Source organism: Oncorhynchus gorbuscha, linkage group LG14 (assembly GCF_021184085.1).
Source record: "Oncorhynchus gorbuscha isolate QuinsamMale2020 ecotype Even-year linkage group LG14, OgorEven_v1.0, whole genome shotgun sequence".
Lineage (NCBI taxonomy): Eukaryota > Metazoa > Chordata > Actinopteri > Salmoniformes > Salmonidae > Oncorhynchus > Oncorhynchus gorbuscha.
In genome coordinates, this window is record NC_060186.1 from 26,003,359 (window position 1) to 26,024,231 (window position 20,873).

General features: G+C 42.4%; 1 protein-coding gene across 2 annotated transcripts in view; it reads left to right on the plus strand.

Moving 5' to 3' along the window:
• LOC123994721 (copine-8) overlaps positions 1–20,873 on the plus strand; it is a 131,208-nt gene that overhangs the window by 68,575 nt on the left and 41,760 nt on the right. For both annotated transcript variants that reach the window (XM_046297649.1, XM_046297648.1), the window contains one exon: positions 8,438–8,514. In XM_046297649.1, coding sequence (XP_046153605.1) covers positions 8,438–8,514 — 77 coding nt within the window. The remainder of the gene's footprint in view (positions 1–8,437; positions 8,515–20,873) is intronic.

A 20,873-nucleotide genomic window follows, 5' to 3' on the forward strand; every position in this document is an offset into this window, starting at 1 on the left:
AAGGCCAGGCTGCTGTCAAGGCCAGTTTTATTTTGGCAGAAGAGATCGCTAAATCAGCCCGGCCTCAAATGAGGGAAAAGTTTGCCCAGAAAAAAGGCAACTCTTTTTAAATTTTGAGAAAGGTGTCAGCTGCCTTAGGAAAAACTTGGGTTTGACAACCGAGAGAAGACAGTTGATGCAAGAGGAAACGCGACAGGTGAGCTGACAGCTTAAAGTTAACTTTATCCAGAGAGTTCAAATAGACCTCCATCAAAAAGAGCAGCTTGTGAAAAAGGGAAAAGATTTCATTGCATATTCCTTGGCTGTGGATGAGAGCACCGACATTTCTGTTCAAAAAGCCAAATCACAATGATTTGGCCAGGCTGCTGTTTCAAGGCTGCTGTCAAAAATCATTTCAATGAAGCCTTGAAAATTGAGAACAGTCTTTATCAGAGCCAAAGGTTTGAATCACCGCCAGTTCGGCAACGGATTAGAAACGGAACAGTCCGGCCCTCGGCTTGTAGCTAAATTTTTTATTTGGCCCTCCGTCCATTTGACTTTGACACCCCTGGTGTAGAGGCTGTTGTAGCAGAAGGGGGACCAACTCCATATTAATGCCCATGATTTTGGAATGAGATGTTCGATGAGCCGGTGTCCACATACTTTTTGTCATGTAGTGTACTTCTCTATATATAGTGTAGAACAGGGGTGTCAAAGTCAAATGGACGGAGGGCCAAATATACCATCGTTTCTTTCATTTAATGTTATATAAAGGAAATTTGTTCTTTTGTGTCTGTTGAAAATTAAAGATTACTGACAGAGCCATAAGAAAATATTGCTTTATTTATCTGATCATATTGGAATATATTTGTTAGGTTTTCAGTAGGTTCAATTAGGTTCACTAGACTATAAACCATTTAAAAATTTTTCAATGAACATTCGAACAGTCCGGCCCTCGGCTTTGGCTAAATTTTTTAATGACTTTGACACCCCTGTTCTACACTATATATAGAGAAGTACACTACATGACAAAAAGTATGTGGACACCGGCTCATCGAACATCTCATTCCAAAATCATGGGCATTAATATGGAGTTGGTCCCCCTTTGCTGCTACAACAGCCTCTACACCAGGGGTGTCAAAGTCAAATGGACGGAGGGCCAAATAAAAAATTTAGCTACAAGCCGAGGGCCGGACTGTTCGAATGTTCATTGAAAATTTTTTAAATGACGCATATAGTCTAGTGAACCTAATTGAACCTACTGAAAACCTAACAAATATATTCCAATATGATCAGATAAATAAAGCAATATTTTCTTATGGCTCTGTCAGTAATCTTTAATTTTCAACAGACACAAAAGACAAATTTCCTTTATATAAAAATCCCCATAACATGAACATTAAATGAAAGAAACCGGTATTCAAGGCACCATCAGTAGCCTATATTTTCTATTTTAGCAAAAGTGGGCTAAATTTACTTCAAAGAAAAAAACAATAATAGCAATTTTCTATCATCCACTCAACTGAAATATTTTTAAAATATAATTGGATTGAAATACAATAAAATAAAGTGCAAAAATCTATTAATCAAAAACAACACTTTGTTTAAGGAGAAGTAACATGCAGTGAAAACAAATATTAAACTTTAACTTTTAAACTTGAACTGAGTAAAAACTCTAAATATGTGATTGCACAGTAATGTTCACTTGTTTGAGGTTGAGGGTGATACTTGGTGGTGTCCCATCTTTTCCACAAGTTCATCAATGTTCTGGGGTAAGGCTCTGAGCTGAGGAAATCCTCAGAATTGAGTGGAGGTGTTCAGCAGTAAGTCGACTTCTGTGTGATGTTTTGTTCAAGTTCATCAAAGAAAACAGTTGTTCACACAGGTATGTGCTGCCAAACATAGACAACGTTTGAGCAGCCTGGATGCGCAGCTGGGGCATTGTGTCGGGAGGAAACGGGCGAACTCCGCAGCACCCACTGCCGCATATTTTGCCCTCAGTGCATCATTGCATTGGAGGTCAATCAACTCCATTTGGAGGTTTGGTGGTGAGCTTTCCACGTCAACAGCAAATGGGTTACCGAGCAGTTCCAACCTGCTTTTTGTGCTTCAAAGTCAGCAAATCGGCGTCGAAAGTCAGCGGCAAGCATACCTATTTTATCAGCCAACTGTGCGCTCGGGAACGCACTGGTAGAGAGCTTCTCTTTCATGGTCTGGCAGCTGGGAAAGTGGCTCAAATTTTCTTTCCGCATCTGCGTCTCCCATAGAGTCAGTTTGGTTTTAAATGCCTTCACTGTACTGTACATATCAGAGATGACACGATCCCGACCCTGCAGCTGCAAGTTCATTGCATTCAGATGACTCGTAATGTCACACAGAAAAGCCATTTCACACAGAAACATTTCGTCTCGGAGTTGTGTTGTGTCTTTCCCTTTGCTGTCCAAGAACAGACAAATCTCCTCACGAAGCTCGAAACATCTTTGAAGCACCTTTCCCTGGCTTAGCCATCGCACCTCTGTGTGATAAGGCAAATCACCATGCTCCGTTTCTAACTCCGTCAGAAATGCCTTGAACTGGCGGTGATTCAAACCTTTGGCTCTGATAAAGTTAACTGTGCGCGTGATGATGCTCATTACATGCTCCATTTTCAAGGCTTTACCGCACAACGCTTCCTGGTGTATGATACAATGATAAGCTGTCAGCTCACCTGTCGCGTTTTCCTCTTGCATCTTTTCCCGTATCTTCCCACCAGTCCGCTCCTGTGTCCACACATCGCAGGTGCTCCGTCGGTTGTCAAACCCACGAGTTTTTCCCAAGGCAGCTCCATCTCATTTACACATCTTGACACCTCTTCATACAAATCATGCCCCGTAGTTGTGCCATGCATAGGACGTAAAGCCAAAAACTCCTCTGTCACGCTTAGGCTGGAGTCCACTCCGCGGATGAAAATTGACAACTGGGCAATGTCAGAAATGTCGGTGCTCTCATCCACAGCCAAGGAATATGCAATGAAATCTTTTCCCTTTTTCACAAGCTGCTCTTTTAGATTGATGGACAACTGGTCTACTCTCTGCAATGGTGTTTCTGCTCAGACTCACATTTAAAAAGAGTTGCCTTTTTCTGGGCAAACTTCGTCACAAACTTTAATCATGCAGTTTTTGATGAAATCCCCTCCGTAAATGGCCGGGCTGATTTAGCGATCTCTTCTGCCAAAATAAAACTGGCCTTGACAGCAGCCTGGCCTTGTGATTTGGCTTTTTTGAACAGAGCCTGTCGAGATTTGAGGCCTCGTTTTAATTCCTCTGCCTTTTGTAGCCTTTGTTCCATGTCCATATTCTTGTTTTTGTCCACGTGTTTCGTTTCATAATGTCGTCTCAGATTATACTCTTTCAGTACCGCCACACTTTCTCCACACAGAAGACACAGGTTTTCCAGCTACCTCCGTGAACAAATACTCCGACTCCCACCTTGTTTGAAACCCCCGGTTCTCAGTGTCCACCTTCCGTTTTGCCATTTTTGATGGGTATCTGAAAGTTAATTTTACTGTGATGCTGACAACTGCTGTGCCAATAAATATTGAAATGAAGCAGCCTACTGCTCGGTGCGTCACCGTTGCATTGTGGGAAATGTAGTATTGGTGCGTGTAAAAGATCTGCGGGCTGCCGGCTTGCTGCGGTCTGCGGGCCGGTTCTAATAATAAATCAAGATCATCCCAGGGGCCGTAAAAAACCTTCTCGCGGGCCGGATGTGGCCCGCGGGCCTTGACTCTGACATATGTGGTGTAGAAGGATAGATGTATAGTTAGATATACATGCTAGGAAGTTGGCAAAGTTAGCATGATATCATTTCCATTATAAGCTGGGTGGTTCGAGCCCTGAATGCTGATTGGCTGACAGCCGTGGTATATCAGATCGTATACCACGGGTATGACAAAACACTTATTTTTACTGCTCTAAATTACGTTGGTAAACAGTTTCTAATAGCAATAAGGCACCTCTGGGTTTTGTTATATGACCAATATACCACGGCTGATGGCTGTATCCAGGCACTCCGCGTTGCGTGATGCGTAAGAACAGCCCTTAGCTGGGGTATATTGGCCATATACCACACCGCTTCTGGCCTTATTGCTTAAATAACACATGAAAAGGCACTTATTTAAACTCAGGTGCGCACAACAAAAGGACACATGTAAATGGGAACAAACTACATTTATAGCTGAGGAAGGGAGAGGAATGGTGATTGTCAGAATGAGTTCGGTTGTGGTGAGTTGGCAGTAGAGGGGGCATGTCCAGAGGTTAATTAGAGAGTTTGTGGAATGACATAACCCTTTCAGAAAACCATCCATACCAATCAGGATTTGTGATGCTGCCTTTCTAAACCACCTAATATTGCTAAGTATGGTCTCGAAGGACAATGATTACATTATACTCACTGGACTGAAAGTGTTATCCCAATATTCTCCTACATTATCCTGCCATTATCTTACCTAATGATCACCATTTTTATTTTATTTAACCAGGTAGGCCAGTTGAGAACATGTTCTCATTTACAACTGCGACCTGGCCAAGATAAAGCAAAGCAGTGCGACACAAACAACAGAGTTACACATGGAATAAAGAAAAACATGCAGTCAATAACACAATAGAACAAATCTATATACTGTGTGTGCAAATGAGGTAAGATTTGGGAGGTAAGGCAATAAATCAGCCATAATGGTGAAATAATTACAGTTTAGCAATTAAACACTGGAGTGATAGATGTGCAGAAGATGAATGTGCAAGTAGAAATACTGGGGTGCAAAGGAGCAAAATTATTAACAGTATGGTGATGAGGTAGTTGGATGGGCTGTTTACAGATGGGCTATGTACAGGTGCAATGATCTGTGAGCTGCTTTGACAGCTGGTGCTTATAAAGTTAGTGAGGGAGTTATGAGTCTCCAGCTTCAGTGATTTTTGCAATTCATTCCAGTCATTGGCAGTAGAGAACTGGAAGGAAAGGCGGCCAAAGAGTAATTGGCTTTGTGGGTGACCAGTGAAATATACCTGCTGGAGTGCGTGCTACAGGTGGGTGCTGCTATGGTGACCAGTGAGCTGAGATAAGGCGGGGCTTTACCTAGCAAACACTTATAGATGACCTGTAGCATACTGGCCACAGGGGTGGGTAGTATATGGGGCTTTGGTGACAAATGGATGGTACTGTGATAGACTGCATCAAATTTGCTGTGTAGAGTGTTGGAGGCTATTTTGTAAATGACATCGCCGAAGTCCAGGATTGGCAATTGTACGAGGGTATGTTTGGCAGCATGAGTGAAGGATGCTTTGTTGAGAAATAGGAATTAGATTCTAGATTTAATTTTGGATTGTAGATGTTTAATGTGGAAGCTCTCTGGACGGAGATTTTACAGTCTAACCAGACACCTAGGCATTTGTAGTTGTCCACATGTTCTAAGTCAGAACTGTTCAGAGTAGTGATGCTGAATGGGCGAGCAGGTGCAGGCAGCGATCGGTTGAAGAGCATGCATTTAGTTTTACTTGCATTTAAGAGCAATTGAGGCCATGGAAGGAGAGTTATATGGCATTGAAGCTCGTCTGGAGGTTAGTTAACACCATGTCCAAAGAAGGGCCAGAAGTATACAGAATGGTGTCATCTGCGTAGAGGTGGATCAGAGAATCACCAGCAGCAAGATCGACATCATTAATGTATATAGAGAAAAGAGTCGGCCCGAAAATTGAACCCTGTGGCACCCCCATAGAGACTGCCAGAGGTCCAGACAATAGACACACTGCACTCTGTCTGAGAAGTAGTTGGTGAAACAGGCGAGGCAGTCATTTGAGAAACCAAGGCTCTTGAGTCTACTGATAAGAATGTGGTGATTGACAGAGTCGAAAGCCTTGGCCAGGTCGACGAATACAGCTGCACAGTATTGTCTCTTATCGATGGTGGTTATGATATCGTTTAGGACCTTGTGGCTGAGGTGCACCCGTGACCAGCTTGGAAACCAGATTGCATAGCGGAAAGGGCACGGTGGCATTCGAAATGGTCAGTGATCTGTTTGTTAACTTGGCTTTTGAAGACTTTAGAAAGGCAGGGTAGGATGTAACAGTTTGGGTCTAGAGTGTCTCCCCCTTTGAAGAGGGGGAAGACCACGGCAGCTTTCCAATCTTTGCGGATCTCAAAGAGAGGTTGAACAGGCTAGTAATAGGGGTTACAACAATTTCGGCGGATAATTTTAGAGAGAGTCCAGATTTTATAGGAGTCCAGATTTTGCAGTTCTTTCTGGAACATCAGCTATCTGGATTTGGGTGAAGGAGAAATGGGGAGGCTTGGGCAAGTTGTTGTGGGGGGTGCAGGGCTGTCGGCAGGTTTAGGGGTAGGCAGGTGAAAAGCATGGCCAGCCGTGAAAAAATGCTTCTTGAAATTCTCAATTATCGTGGATTTATCAGTGGTGACAGTGTTTCCTAGCCTCAGTGCAGTGGGCAGCTGGGAGAAGGTTCTCTTATTCTCCATGGACTTTACAGTGTCCCAGAAATTTTGGGAGTTTGTGCTACTGGATGTACATTTCTGTTTGAAAAGGCTAGCCTTTGCTTTCCTGACTGCCTATGTATATTGGTCCCTAATTTCCCTGAAAAGTTGCATATTGCGGGGACTATTCGATGCTAATGCAGTACGCCACAGGATGTTTTGTGCTGGTCAAGGGCAGTCCGGTCTGGAGAGAACCAAGGGCTATATCTGTTCCTGGTTCTACATTTTTTGAATGAGGCATGCTTATTTAAGATGGTGAGGAAAGCACTTTTTTAAAGAATAACCAGGTGTCCTCTACTGACAGAATGAGGTCAATATCCTTCCAGGATACCCGGGCTACCATAAGCTCAGCCTGCTATTAGCAAAATGTTCACGTTCCTCCTATCACATTACACTAGGATTGACTAGATTCATATAGCATTGCTTTCCCTGTCCTATCTTATCTTAGTCACATTTCACCATTTGCTCTCTCCTGTGTTTGCTTTGGCAAATTGGGAAAACTAGTCTGCCCAACTTGCAGGGAAATCACATGTTCCGGTTCGACTTTGTTTGACAAACAACCACTTAAGGATGAATGTCATTAGAGACACAAACCATGAGAAGCGTTACTACATGTCTGACCTTCTGTTATTTGGACAGGCTTCACATGTTGTCTTGTCACATGACATGTGTCATGCAAAGCTGTATTTTACCATGATCTGACTAATGTGGCTGATAATCTGTTGGGTAATGCTTTAGACGCGTATTCTAACAATGTGCACCTAGTGAGCAGTGTGTAATATTTTCCATGGTGAAAGGATAAAAGGGGGAGTGGTCACTGTGATGTGGGCCAATCACCTTTGCCATCAATAGTATGCAGTCATGGAAAAGAAATGCAATTTTTCCACAATGATTTGGTGGATGGCAAACACAATTCAGTGTGGGGAGTACAAGAGATGGTCCTCTACCTGTTGGTGTTGGTACTATAGCAACGCTATATTAAAGCCCATATCCACTGCCTGTCCTGTTTGTTTAAAACACGTTGCATTAACGCTGCAGTTACAACCAGGGACCCTAGCGCACGCACACACACACACACACACACACACACACACACACACACACACACACACACACACACACACACACACACACACACACACACACACACACACACACACACACACACACACACACACTTAGTCACCAGGCTTTTCTCACTGGTCCTCCATTGTGGATCTGTCTCCCCCAATTTCACAGATGTTCACTCTGGACACAACATAATTCTCTCTCTTCTTCCCTCTGGCCTCGCTCCCTCGCCCTCTCCTTCCCTCTGCCCTCTCGCTCTCCTTCCATCCCGATCAGGCATAAAAACGGGATGAAATCAATAATCTCCGACTGGGAATGACACACTTGGCCGTTTTTAGAAGCTGCTTCGCCAGCCCTGGCCATCCCTCTGGGGAAATCCACTGGAGATAAACCTTTACTGTATTAACATGTGAGAGGCAGATAGACAAATACTTTGTCTAGGCTTGATTGAGTTTCCTTGGCTTAATGGAATCAATAGAATAGTCCTAAAACTGATCATTTGCCAACCCAGGCAGGTATTTGAACCCAGGTCTTGCTGCTGGAGTACGCTGGATATAACTGGGCTATAAAGTGTGTAGGGATTATACAGCACATACGAATTATAGTAGACATTGTGGTCAGAGGAGACTACAGTGAGATTCCATTGTTGGTGTTTTTCCAGACACTGGCTAAAAGAATCACAAGTGTTCTCCCTCCCTCCTCCCCCCAACATTGACATTAATACAATGAATCACATGTCACGTTTCATAAAGAGTATTCTATGCGCACTATTGGATGGGAGTCCGCTGTGTGTGTGTGTGTCTCCTATATCTTCCATTTCACCAGAATGTGTCCAAATATATAAACTCGTATGTCTCTCTTTCTGTAGGACTTCCTTGGCCAGGCGTTCTGTACGTTGGGAGAGGTGGTGGGATCGCTGGGCAGCCGCATGAAGAAACCTCTCGTGTAAGTAACTCGGTTCCTCCACATACATGACTGTAAGTCGCTTTCGATAAAAATGTCTGCTAAATGGTGTAATTGGCAACAAAATACAAATGATTTTATATCCCGGCTAACCCTGACCCAGTTCTTATGGTATTCACTCACCTGACCATTTATAGAATTTACACCCACACACACAATTATAACTGGTTTACCATTTTACATCATCACTTTAACCCTGACCCCCTGATCTACTTCTCATGGCTGTCACTCACCTGTCATTTACTCTGACATATTTACATCCACACACACACACACAATCACTTGCACATATGTATTGTGGACATCTCAGTCTTTGACACACCAGACACAAGACCGTGTGGGATGTCCATGAAATGTGTATTATTATTGACACGTCTCAGTTCATTGTCATGACCTGAAGACAAAAAAAATCCCAATAAACACACTTTCTCCCATGTATACAGTGCCTTCAGAAAGTGTTCACACCCCTTGACCTTTTCCACATTCTGTTGTGTTACAGCCTGAATTTAAAATGGGTTCAATTGAGATGTTGTGTCACTGGCCTACACACAACACCCCATAATGTCAGAGGGGAATTATGTTTTTAGAAATGTTTTTAGAAATGTTTTTAGAAATGAATTAAAAAATGAAAAGCTGAAATGTCTCGAGTCAGTAAGTATTCAATCCCTTTGTTATGTAAGCCTAAATAAGTTCAGGAGTAAAAATGCGCTTTACAAGTCACATAGGAAGTTGCTTGGACTGTGTGCAGTAATCGTGTTTAGCATGATTTCAGAATGGCTACCTCCATCTCTGTACCCCCACGCATACAATTATCTGTAAGGTCCCTCTGAAATTCACTGCTCGACAAACAGATTACACCACAAAGACCAGGGAGGTTTTCCAATGCCTCACAAAGAAGGGCACTTATTGTTAGATAGTTAAAAAATAAAGCAGACATTCAATATCACTTTGAGCCTGGTGAAGTTATTTATTAGACTTTGGATGGTGTATCAGTACACCCAGTCACTACAAAGATGCAGGCATCCTTTCTAACTCAGTTGCCGTAGAGGAAGGAAACCTCTCAGGGATTTCACCAATGGTGACTTTAAAACAAAGTTAAATGGCTGTGATAAAACAAAACTGAGAATGGATCAACATTGTAGTTACTCCACAATACTAACCTAATTGATAGAGTGAAGAGCAGGAAGCCTGTACAGAAAAAAATATTCCCAAACATGCATCCTGTTTGCAATAAGGCATTAAAATAATACTTCAAAAATGTGGCAGAGCAATTCACTTTTTGTCCGGATTACAAAGTCTTATGTTTGTACTCCAATACAACACATTACGGAGTACCACTCTCCATATTTTTAAGCATAGTGATGGCTGTATCATGTTATAGGTATGCTTGTAATCGTTACAAGCATTTTTCAGGATAAAAAAACAAAAGTAATGGCGCTAAGCAATGGCAAAATCCTAGAGGAAAACCTGGTTCAGTCTGCTGTCCACCAGATGAATTCAGGTTTCAGCAGGAATATAACCTACAAAAAACACAAGGCCAAATCTACACTGGTGTTGCTTACCAAGAAGATATTATTTTCCTGAGTGGCGAATTACAGTTTTGACTTCAAGCTGCTTGAAAGTCTATGACAAGACCTGATAATAGTTGTCTAGCAATAATGGGCAAATGTTGCACAATCCAGGTCTTCAGTGTGACAGGTTAGTACAGTAGTGAACCTATAGGCCTTCAGTGTGTGACAGGTTAGTACAGTGGTGAACCTATAGGCCTTCAGTGTGTGACAGGTTAGTACAGTGGTGAACCTATAGGTCTTCAGTGTGACAGGTTAGTACAGTAGTGAACCTATAGGTCTTCAGTGTGTGACAGTGGTGAACCTATAGGTCTTCAGTGTGACAGGTTAGTACAGTGGTGAACCTATAGGTCTTCAGTGTGTGACAGGTTAGTACAGTGGTGAACCTATAGGTCTTCAGTGTGTGACAGTGGTGAACCTATAGGTCTTCAGTGTGTGACAGTGGTGAACCTATAGGTCTTCAGTGTGACAGGTTAATACAGTGGTGAACCTATAGGTCTTCAGTGTGACAGGTTAATACAGTGGTGAACCTATAGGTCTTCAGTGTGTGACAGGTTAGTACAGTGGTGAACCTATAGGTCTTCAGTGTGACAGGTTAGTACAGTGGTGAACCTATAGGTCTTCAGTGTGACAGGTTAGTACAGTGGTGAACCTATAGGTCTTCAGTGTAACAGGTTAATACAGTGGTGAACCTATAGGTCTTCAGTGTGTGACAGGTTAGTACAGTGGTGAACCTATAGGTCTTCAGTGTGTGACAGGTTAGTACAGTGGTGAACCTATAGGTCTTCAGTGTGTGACAGGTTAGTACAGTGGTGAACCTATAGGTCTTCAGTGTGTGACAGGTTAGTACAGTGGTGAACCTATAGGTCTTCAGTGTGTGACAGGTTAGTACAGTGGTGAACCTATAGGTCTTCAGTGTGTGACAGGTTAGTACAGTGGTGAACCTATAGGTCTTCAGTGTGTGACAGTGGTGAACCTATAGGTCTTCAGTGTGTGACAGTGGTGAACCTATAGGTCTTCAGTGTGACAGGTTAGTACAGTGGTGAACCTATAGGTCTTCAGTGTGACAGGTTAGTAGAGTGGTGAACCTATAGGTCTTCAGTGTGACAGGTTAGTACAGTGGTGAACCTATAGGTCTTCAGTGTGTGACAGTGGTGAACCTATAGGTCTTCAGTGTGACAGGTTAGTACAGTGGTGAACCTATAGGTCTTCAGTGTGACAGGTTAATACAGTGGTGAACCTATAGGTCTTCAGTGTGACAGGTTAGTAGAGTGGTGAACCTATAGGTCTTCAGTGTGACAGGTTAATACAGTGGTGAACCTATAAGTCTTCAGTGTGTGACAGTGGTGAACCTATAGGTCTTCAGTGTGTGACAGTGGTGAACCTATAGGTCTTCAGTGTGTGACAGTGGTGAACCTATAGGTCTTCAGTGTGTGACAGTGGTGAACCTATAGGTCTTCAGTGTGTGACAGTGGTGAACCTATAGGTCTTCAGTGTGTGACAGGTTAGTACAGTGGTGAACCTATAGGTCTTCAGTGTGTGACAGGTTAGTACAGTGGTGAACCTATAGGTCTTCAGTGTGTGACAGGTTAGTACAGTGGTGAACCTATAGGTCTTCAGTGTGACAGGTTAGTACAGTGGTGAACCTATAGGTCTTCAGTGTGACAGGTTAGTACAGTGGTGAACCTATAGGTCTTCAGTGTGTGACAGGTTAGTACAGTGGTGAACCTATAGGTCTTCAGTGTGTGACAGGTTAGTACAGTGGTGAACCTATAGGTCTTCAGTGTGACAGGTTAGTACAGTGGTGAACCTATAGGTCTTCAGTGTGTGACAGTGGTGAACCTATAGGTCTTCAGTGTGACAGGTTAGTACAGTGGTGAACCTATAGGTCTTCAGTGTGACAGGTTAGTACAGTGGTGAACCTATAGGTCTTCAGTGTGTGACAGTGGTGAACCTATAGGTCTTCAGTGTGACAGGTTAATACAGTGGTGAACCTATAGGTCTTCAGTGTGACAGGTTAATACAGTGGTGAACCTATAGGTCTTCAGTGTGACAGGTTAGTACAGTGGTGAACCTATAGGTCTTCAGTGTGTGACAGGTTAGTACAGTGGTGAACCTATAGGTTCAGTGTGACAGGTTAGTACAGTGGTGAACCTATAGGTCTTCAGTGTGACAGGTTAGTACAGTGGTGAACCTAGTAGGTTTTCAGTGTGACAGGTTAGTGTGACAGGTTACAGTGGTGAACCTATAGGTCTTCAGTGTGACAGGTTAGTACAGTGGTGAACCTATAGGTCTTCAGTGTGACAGGTTAGTACAGTGGTGAACCTATAGGTCTTCAGTGTGTGACAGGTTAGTACAGTGGTGAACCTATAGGTCTTCAGTGTGACAGGTTAGTACAGTGGTGAACCTATAGGTCTTCAGTGTGACAGGTTAGTACAGTGGTGAACCTATAGGTCTTCAGTGTGACATGTTAGTACAGTGGTGAACCTATAGGTCTTCAGTGTGTGACAGGTTAGTACAGTGGTGAACCTATAGGTTTTCAGTGTGACAGGTTAGTACAGTGGTGAACCTATAGGTCTTCAGTGTGACAGGTTAGTACAGTGGTGAACCTATAGGTCTTCAGTGTGACAGGTTAGTACAGTGGTGAACCTATAGGTCTTCAGTGTGACAGGTTAGTAGAGTGGTGAACCTATAGGTTTTCAGTGTGTGACAGGTTAGTACAGTGGTGAACCTATAGGTCTTCAGTGTGTGACAGTGGTGAACCTATAGGTCTTCAGTGTGACAGGTTAGTAGAGTGGTGAACCTATAGGTTTTCAGTGTGTGACAGGTTAGTACAGTGGTGAACCTATAGGTCTTCAGTGTGTGACAGTGGTGAACCTATAGGTCTTCAGTGTGACAGGTTAGTACAGTGGTGAACCTATAGGTCTTCAGTGTGACAGTTTAATACAGTGGTGAACCTATAGGTCTTCAGTGTGACAGGTTAGTAGAGTGGTGAACCTATAGGTCTTCAGTGTGACAGGTTAGTACAGTGGTGAACCTATAGGTCTTCAGTGTGTGACAGTGGTGAACCTATAGGTCTTCAGTGTGTGACAGGTTAGTACAGTGGTGAACCTATAGGTCTTCAGTGTGTGACAGGTTAGTACAGTGGTGAACCCATAGGTCTTCAGTGTGTGACAGTGGTGAACCTATAGGTCTTCAGTGTGTGACAGTGGTGAACCTATAGGTCTTCAGTGTGACAGGTTAATACAGTGGTGAACCTATAGGTCTTCAGTGTGACAGGTTAATACAGTGGTGAACCTATAGGTCTTCAGTGTGACAGGTTAATACAGTGGTGAACCTATAGGTCTTCAGTGTGACAGGTTAGTACAGTGGTGAACCTATAGGTCTTCAGTGTGACAGGTTAGTACAGTGGTGAACCTATAGGTCTTCAGTGTGACATGTTAGTACAGTGGTGAACCTATAGGTCTTCAGTGCGTGACAGGTTAGTACAGTGGTGAACCTATAGGTCTTCAGTGTGTGACAGGTTAATACAGTGGTGAACCTATAGGTCTTCAGTGTGTGACAGGTTAATACAGTGGTGAACCTATAGGTCTTCAGTGTGTGACAGGTTAATACAGTGGTGAACCTATAGGTTCACAAAGGGCCAGTGGTGTCGTGGAGGGTATATGCAGGTACTGTATAAGCCTCTTCCCACTTTGCCCACTGAGAAAAATGTGTATACTGATGCATATCTAATTATTGTAGTGGAGGTATATGACTAATCAATTATTTAGTAGAATAGAGAGATCATGCACAAAGTAGTCTACACAATCGCAGAGCACGTGAAATATATTCTCACCCAATCTCACAAGCTCACCCAATCAGATTGATATGGTTTAAGCATTGTTGTGGACTTAGAGCATCATGTTTGTGCCTTTTTACTATAATAACTAAAATGTAATTTTTCACACAGGGTGCCTTTCCTTTGCTGGGCGAGCTGTTCTGGGAACTTTTTGGCAAAGACAGTAGTCACACACAGCATGATTTTAAAGGATAAGCAGTCTATAAACACTCAGACATAATTAGCCAACCATTAAGCATTTCCCAATCGAAGTGTACAACTATTACTTCCCATTGCAAAAACATTTTAGGTTTAGCACACAGAGTAACTGGTGACCTGAAGTTTAAAGTGGAACTGACAGTGTTTTAACTACTTTGCAGATATGAAACAAACAGACAATCATAGAGTTCATCTCCATTCGAGATGCACTGTTTCAATTTCAATGACTCAATATTCTGGACGAAAACTGACGAATGTAACTAAGGCTGGGAATGTCAATACAATCAAACTATAAAGGGCGAGGATCACGTAAGTCATAACGTGACTAATAGGCTAGTGTATCTGTATACGTAGCAAGCTAGAAACACGGAGCCTAACAAGCTAGCTTGCTGCCAGGAGGATGCCGTGTCGTGCCATTGGAGGAGTGGGTGAATGACTGATCTTTTTCCCCTCATAATATTTTTCAGTGGCTATAAACAGCTCGAGATGCAGGTGTCATTTGGTTAGCTAGCAAGAACTTGAACGACTGTTATCCAGTTAGCATACCCTTTTTATTCGCAAATTCACTATGGCTAGCTACTCAGATTTCAGAGCACTCTTGTCTGAGTGTGCCAGAGCGCAGAACAGCTGATGAATTTACAAACACGCAACACCCAACGAATATGACCGGTGTCAGTAAACGTAGGCAAAAAATAATAATAGTTAGTCGAGAACGCTCTCGGTAACATGTAAACAGCTTACCCAGCTCTGCTACGGCGAGTAAAATGGCCAGAGTGAGGTGTTCTCTCAATTGTGTCTTGAAGCAGCCAACTCCCATGGTGTTTACATATGTGCAGCAATCCATTCAAGTGTATTTTGTGGCTTTTGACGAATGCATTCTAATGATCAATTATTTCCAATACATCAGATTCTTCAGTATTTTATTTTGGGGGGGGGGGCGCAGTTTCAAATAATGGGAGGGTTATGACCCCCCCACATACCCCGCAAGTTCTGCGCCTGGCACACATACACACACGTGTACAAACTTCATATATTGTGCATTTCTTTAGTCTCGCTTTCAAAACATCACATGCACTTTTGAAGAATCTATCCTCTTGCTTCAAGCTCAGATCAGCTGCCTGAAAGCAATTTCTTGGCATCTCTTCAATTGGGTATGTCTTTATAATAGGATTTGCCAGTTGAAGAGAGCTGTGATGAGCTGGAATTAAAATAATTAACAAAGGCCAATCTGGCAACCCCCTGTGGGTGCTCCACGCTCTTCACCGCACGGCCTGCTCACATCAGAGTGCCACTCTTGGTCTCATTTCAAACCACACACGCATGCATGCTCACATGAACACACACACATACACACACACATGCCTGTAACATACGTGTTATTATTAGTAATACAATAAAAATACTATAATTATTACAACACAGCCTTCATTTCATTTTACAGGTGGGGGAGGAGAGGTTGTACGTAAGCTGACACACACATACACATGCACACACACACATTCCCCTGTCACCTCCATGATAGCAATCACCATGGTGATAGTCATTTCAGTAAACTTGTAGATACTGTGTTGTATTGGCCCTTTCATAGACCTTTCAAAAGTGCAAAACAATGTCCGTAATCCCTCTGTCAAAATGTTCTTATTTACGCATTATCCCTTATCAGTAATGAGTTAAAACTGTTTTAATTCAGCGCTATTATTTTATGGTGTTGTTCTAGGCCACCAAGTGCTAACAGTCAGTATCTAGATAATGTGAATGAAATGCTTGATGGTATGTGATATAAACAGAGAGGTCTTCTTTCTTGGGGAACTGAATATTGACTGGTTTTCTTCAAGCTGCCTGCTCGAGGAAGCTTATAATGGTAACCAGTGCCTGTAATATGGTTCAGGTTATTAATCAACCTACCAGGGTGTTTACAAACACTACAGGAACAAGATCATCCACATGTATTGATCATAATTTTAAAACTTTGTTCTAAAGCTGTATCCGTAGCCATTGGATACTCACTGATACACCATTGGCTATATCCAGGAAAGCCAAGGTTCCAAAGGCTGGGCCTAAAATAGTGTATAAGAAATCATATAAAAGATTTTGCTGTGACTCTTGTGTGGATGATGTTAAAAATATTTGTTGGTATGATGTGATTAATGAGGAGCATCCAGACGCTGAACTTGATGATTTATGAAATTGCTTCTTCCAATTATTGATAAACATGCACCAGTTAAGGAAGTGTCTGTTAGAACGGTTAACCTATCTGGGATATGTGGGACGGTAGCGTCCCACCTCACCAACAGCCAGTGTAAGTGCAGGGCGCAAAATTCAAAACAACAAAAATCTCATAATTAAAATTCCTCAAGCATACAAGCATTTTACACCATTTTAAAGATAAAATTCTCATTAATCCAGCAACAGTGTCTGATTTTCAAAAAGGCTTTACAGTGAAAGCACCACAAACGATTATGTTAGGTCACCGCCAAGTCACGGAATAACACAGCCATTTTTCCAGCCTAAGAGAGGGGTCACAAAAAGCACAACTAGAGATAAAATTAATCACTAACCTTTGATGATCTTAATCAGATGACACTCATAAGACTTCATGTTACACAATACATGCATGTTCGCTAAAGTGCATATTTATATAAAAAAAATCTCATTTTACATTGGCACGTTACGCTCAGTAGTTCTAAAATATGCGGTGATTGTGCAGAGAGCCACATCAATTTACAGAAATACTCATCATAAATGTTGATAAAAATACAAGTCTTATACATGGAATTAGAGATATACTTCTCCTTAATGCAACCACGGTGTCAGATTTATTTTAAATGTTACGGAAAAAGCAAACCATAAACCAAAAACAATCATCTGAGTACAGCTTTCAGACAACAAAGCAGCCAAAAAGATATCCGCCATATTGTGTTAGTCAACATTAGTCAGAAATAGCATTATAAATATTCACTTACATTTGATGATCTTCATCAGAATGCACTTTCAGGAATCCCAGTTCCACAATAAATGTTTGATTTGTTCGATAAAGTTAATAATTTATGTCCAAATTGCTTTTTTGTTAGGGTGTTTGGTAAACAAATCCAAACGCGCGTTCATGTCCAGCCGAACGTCAGACGAAAAGTTCAAAAGGTTATATTACAGGTCGTAGAAACTTGAGCCGCGCCTCACGAGCCTGTGGCACTCTGCCAGACACCTGGCTCAATCCCCTCTCATTCGCCCCCACTTCACAGTAGAAGCCTCAAACAAAGTTCTAAAGACTGTTGACATCTAGTGGAAGCCCATGGAATTGCATAACGACCCCATTTACACTCTATATTGGAATGGCAAAGAGTTTAAAAACTACAAACCTCAGATTTTTCTCCAGGTTTTCGCCTGCCATATGAGTTCTGTTATACTCACAAACACCATTCAAACAGTTTTAGAAACTTCAGAGTGTTTTCTATCCAAATCGACTAATAATATGCATATATTAGCTTCTGGGCCTGAGTAGCAGGCAGTTTACTCTGGGCACACTTTTCATCCAAACGTGAAAATACTGCCCCCTATCCCAAACAGGTTAAATCGTTAACACACACATGGACGCAGCGGTCTAAGGCACTGCATCTCAGTGCAAGATGCGCCACTACAGTCCCTGGTTCGAATCCAGGCTCTATCACATCTGGCCGTGATTGGGAGTCCCATAGGAAGAATTTGTTCTTAAGTGACTTGCCAAGTTAAATTAAGGTTACACACACACGAAACACAGTGCTGGTCATAAAAAAAGCTAGCTAGCTCATGGATGCAAACAATGTCTTCCCCAAAAACACAGCAAAACGACATCTGTTTCAGTAGCTATATAGTTAGCTAGCTAACTATATAGCTAGGTGTCATCTAAAATTACCCTAATTTATAAGACAGTTCTTATTTGATTAATGGTGGTCGGGCCCATCTATGTGAAGCTATCCATAATAAGAATTAGCCACAATAGTGGACTTTGCAGCTAGCCTACAAAATAAAAATATGTCATTTTCAGTGACGCAAATGAATACAAATAGTAGAATTATGCCATAATTGAATAGATCATGCTAAATGAGGTTGGAATGTGGTTATATATAAAATCAACAAAAGACAATTTGTTAATTTGACAAATCTGTTGAAATCACACTGGATGTATTATACTTTAGAATTGCATTGGGGGCCTACTTATTTAGCGTCGTAGCTCTTGTTGGGGGACTCTGAAACAACCGTGAATTGAGCCACATGCTTTGTCAACCTATGTGTATTGAACACTATTCCAGAGGAAAAACAATACTGCGTGGATGTTTTGGAGTCTGATAACTCTGAGGACGTTGGGAAAAGATATCTTGGGCATTGAGTAGACTGATGCACCATTTCATTGATACCCAATCCTTAGGTAAAGCTGTACAGTGCAGTATGAATGTCAATACACACAATATGTGACGTGCAGTCATATTCAGGTCCTGGAAGGCTCTAGTTTTAGCTTATCTTGATTATTGTCCAGTCATATGGTCAAGTGCTGCAAAGAAGGACCTAGTCACTCGTATGCTCAGTTACTGGTATACTTTAATTTACAAAGCCATTTTGGGTTTACTACCTTTTTATTTGGGCATTTTTATTGTTCAGAAATGTGGTGGGTACTCTCTTCGTTCGCTGGGCTTTATCCTGCTAACTGTTCCACTCTGCGCCATCGTCTTGGAATGCCTTACAAAATACTTTTAAACTGGAAGAACTTGTCTCGATTTGGTATTTTTAAATCACTGATGAATGATCTTGAGACTGATTCCCTGACCTGTCAATGTTTTTAATTGGCTGTTTTTGATTTTGTTATACTCTTGTGAATTCTATGGTTTTTACTAGATTTACTTGTAGTTTTTCATGTTGTTTGTCTGTAATGTTTGTAATGACTTGGTGCTGCCTATCTTGGTCAGGATGCTCTTGAAAAAGAGATTTTAAAATCTCAACGAGCCCTTCCTGGTTAAATAAAGGTTAAATAAAAACTCAAATAAGCTACAGCTGGCTCAGAAAATAGCGGCACATTTGCTTTTGCTCAAAGTTGAGCAAAGACTGACTGCATTGCTTCTTGTTTTTATAAGCAGCAATGTGTTGGAAATTCCAAATTGTTTGCGTAGTCATCTTACACAGAGCTCTGACACACACACTTCTGATTCAGTCATAATCAATGTTCCATGGATAGGTGATTATCATAATTCTGAATAAAATATGCTGTATGCATGCATTGGATAATACAGCACAAAGCTGTTTAGGTACATGTACAGTTATCGATTGTTTACTTTGCTTTAATAATAGTAATAATCACTGAATGAGAGAACGAGAAAGGGTGAGAGAGCGGTGACAAAGTCCAGGGATATGTGAGACCAGGGACGATGAGGAACAGGCAGAGGTTGAAGGAGACCAGCCAGAGCTTGCCGGGGAATCGTGTTCGGCGCACAGATCGTGCATGTGGCAACAACCGCAGAGACGTCAGGAACCATGGTATTCCACCAAAAGGGAGAGGAAATGTTCCACCAGAGTTCTCGCTCCTACTGGTGAGCCTGTTTTTTTTTAGTGGACATGTGGCCACGAAATGACCAGTAGTCCCACAATACAAGTCTTCGTGTGAAGCCTGTATAGCTGTCCGGCTAGGGACAGCCTAGCTCTGCCTAGTTGTATCAGCTCGGGAAGAGGTGAATTGGCAGACTTTGGAGACTCTCGGGGGAACTCGGGTAGCCTCTGGTTCTCTCGGCAACGGAGCCATCAGGGACTTCCGGGATGTCTCGGAGGCGAGTCGGAAGCCTTGGGCGGGCGAGAGAAATCGAACCTCCTCTCCTTCCTTCGCTCCCGTAGTCGCACTACTGCAATGAGCAAGTCGAGAGCCGTCGGTGGTTCCCGGGCTGCAAGCTCATCCTTTACTTCCTCCGATACTCCGTGCAGGAACATGTCGAACAGCGATCCTGGATTCCAGGCACTCTCAGCTGCCAATGTGCAGAAATCCACTGCATAGTCTGCCACACTGCAGAAGTCTTGCTGGAGAAACTTCCGGGCAGCCTCTCTCCCGGAAGATGGAGCATCAAACTTTCTTCACCTCCGCCACGAACGCCTCCAGACTGACGCAAATGGCTGACTGTTGTTCCCATACTGCCGTAGCCCAGGCGAGAGCCCTCCCGGACATCAGCGTGATGAGGTACGCTATCTTAGAGTGGTCCAAGGGGAAGGAGGAGGGCTGCAGCTCAATGATGAGGGAACACTGAGCGAGAAATACCCGACAGGTGCCAAACTCTCTATTCAAGTGTTCCGGGGGAGGTGAGCAGGGTTCTCATCCTATGATATCACAAGAGCCCTAGTGCTCCCAGGTCAATAAAGTTTTTTGAAATAAAGAAGGGATAAATGGGTAAAACAGTAAAACCTTGGATAAGTACACACCCTGGATAGGAAGCTCAATCTACTACTCAAACAGTGTATTGAAGGTATTTCAAGAATAAATGTGAATACGTTAGCTATTTTTTTACAAAATTATCCCTCAATTAACAAACCGCTCCCCTTTTTTTCATTTTTTTTTGTTAAATTGAAAACGGCTCTTGAGTTAAGTAAATTCTGCCGGAGCAATTTGCATGTCATTTCCATAATATTATCAGTAAAATCTCTTTCCCCTGCAAAGGTAGTATTAATTTAATACAGGACATGAGGTTGTAGGAGACTAGAGAAAAGTTATATGGCTTTAATATAGA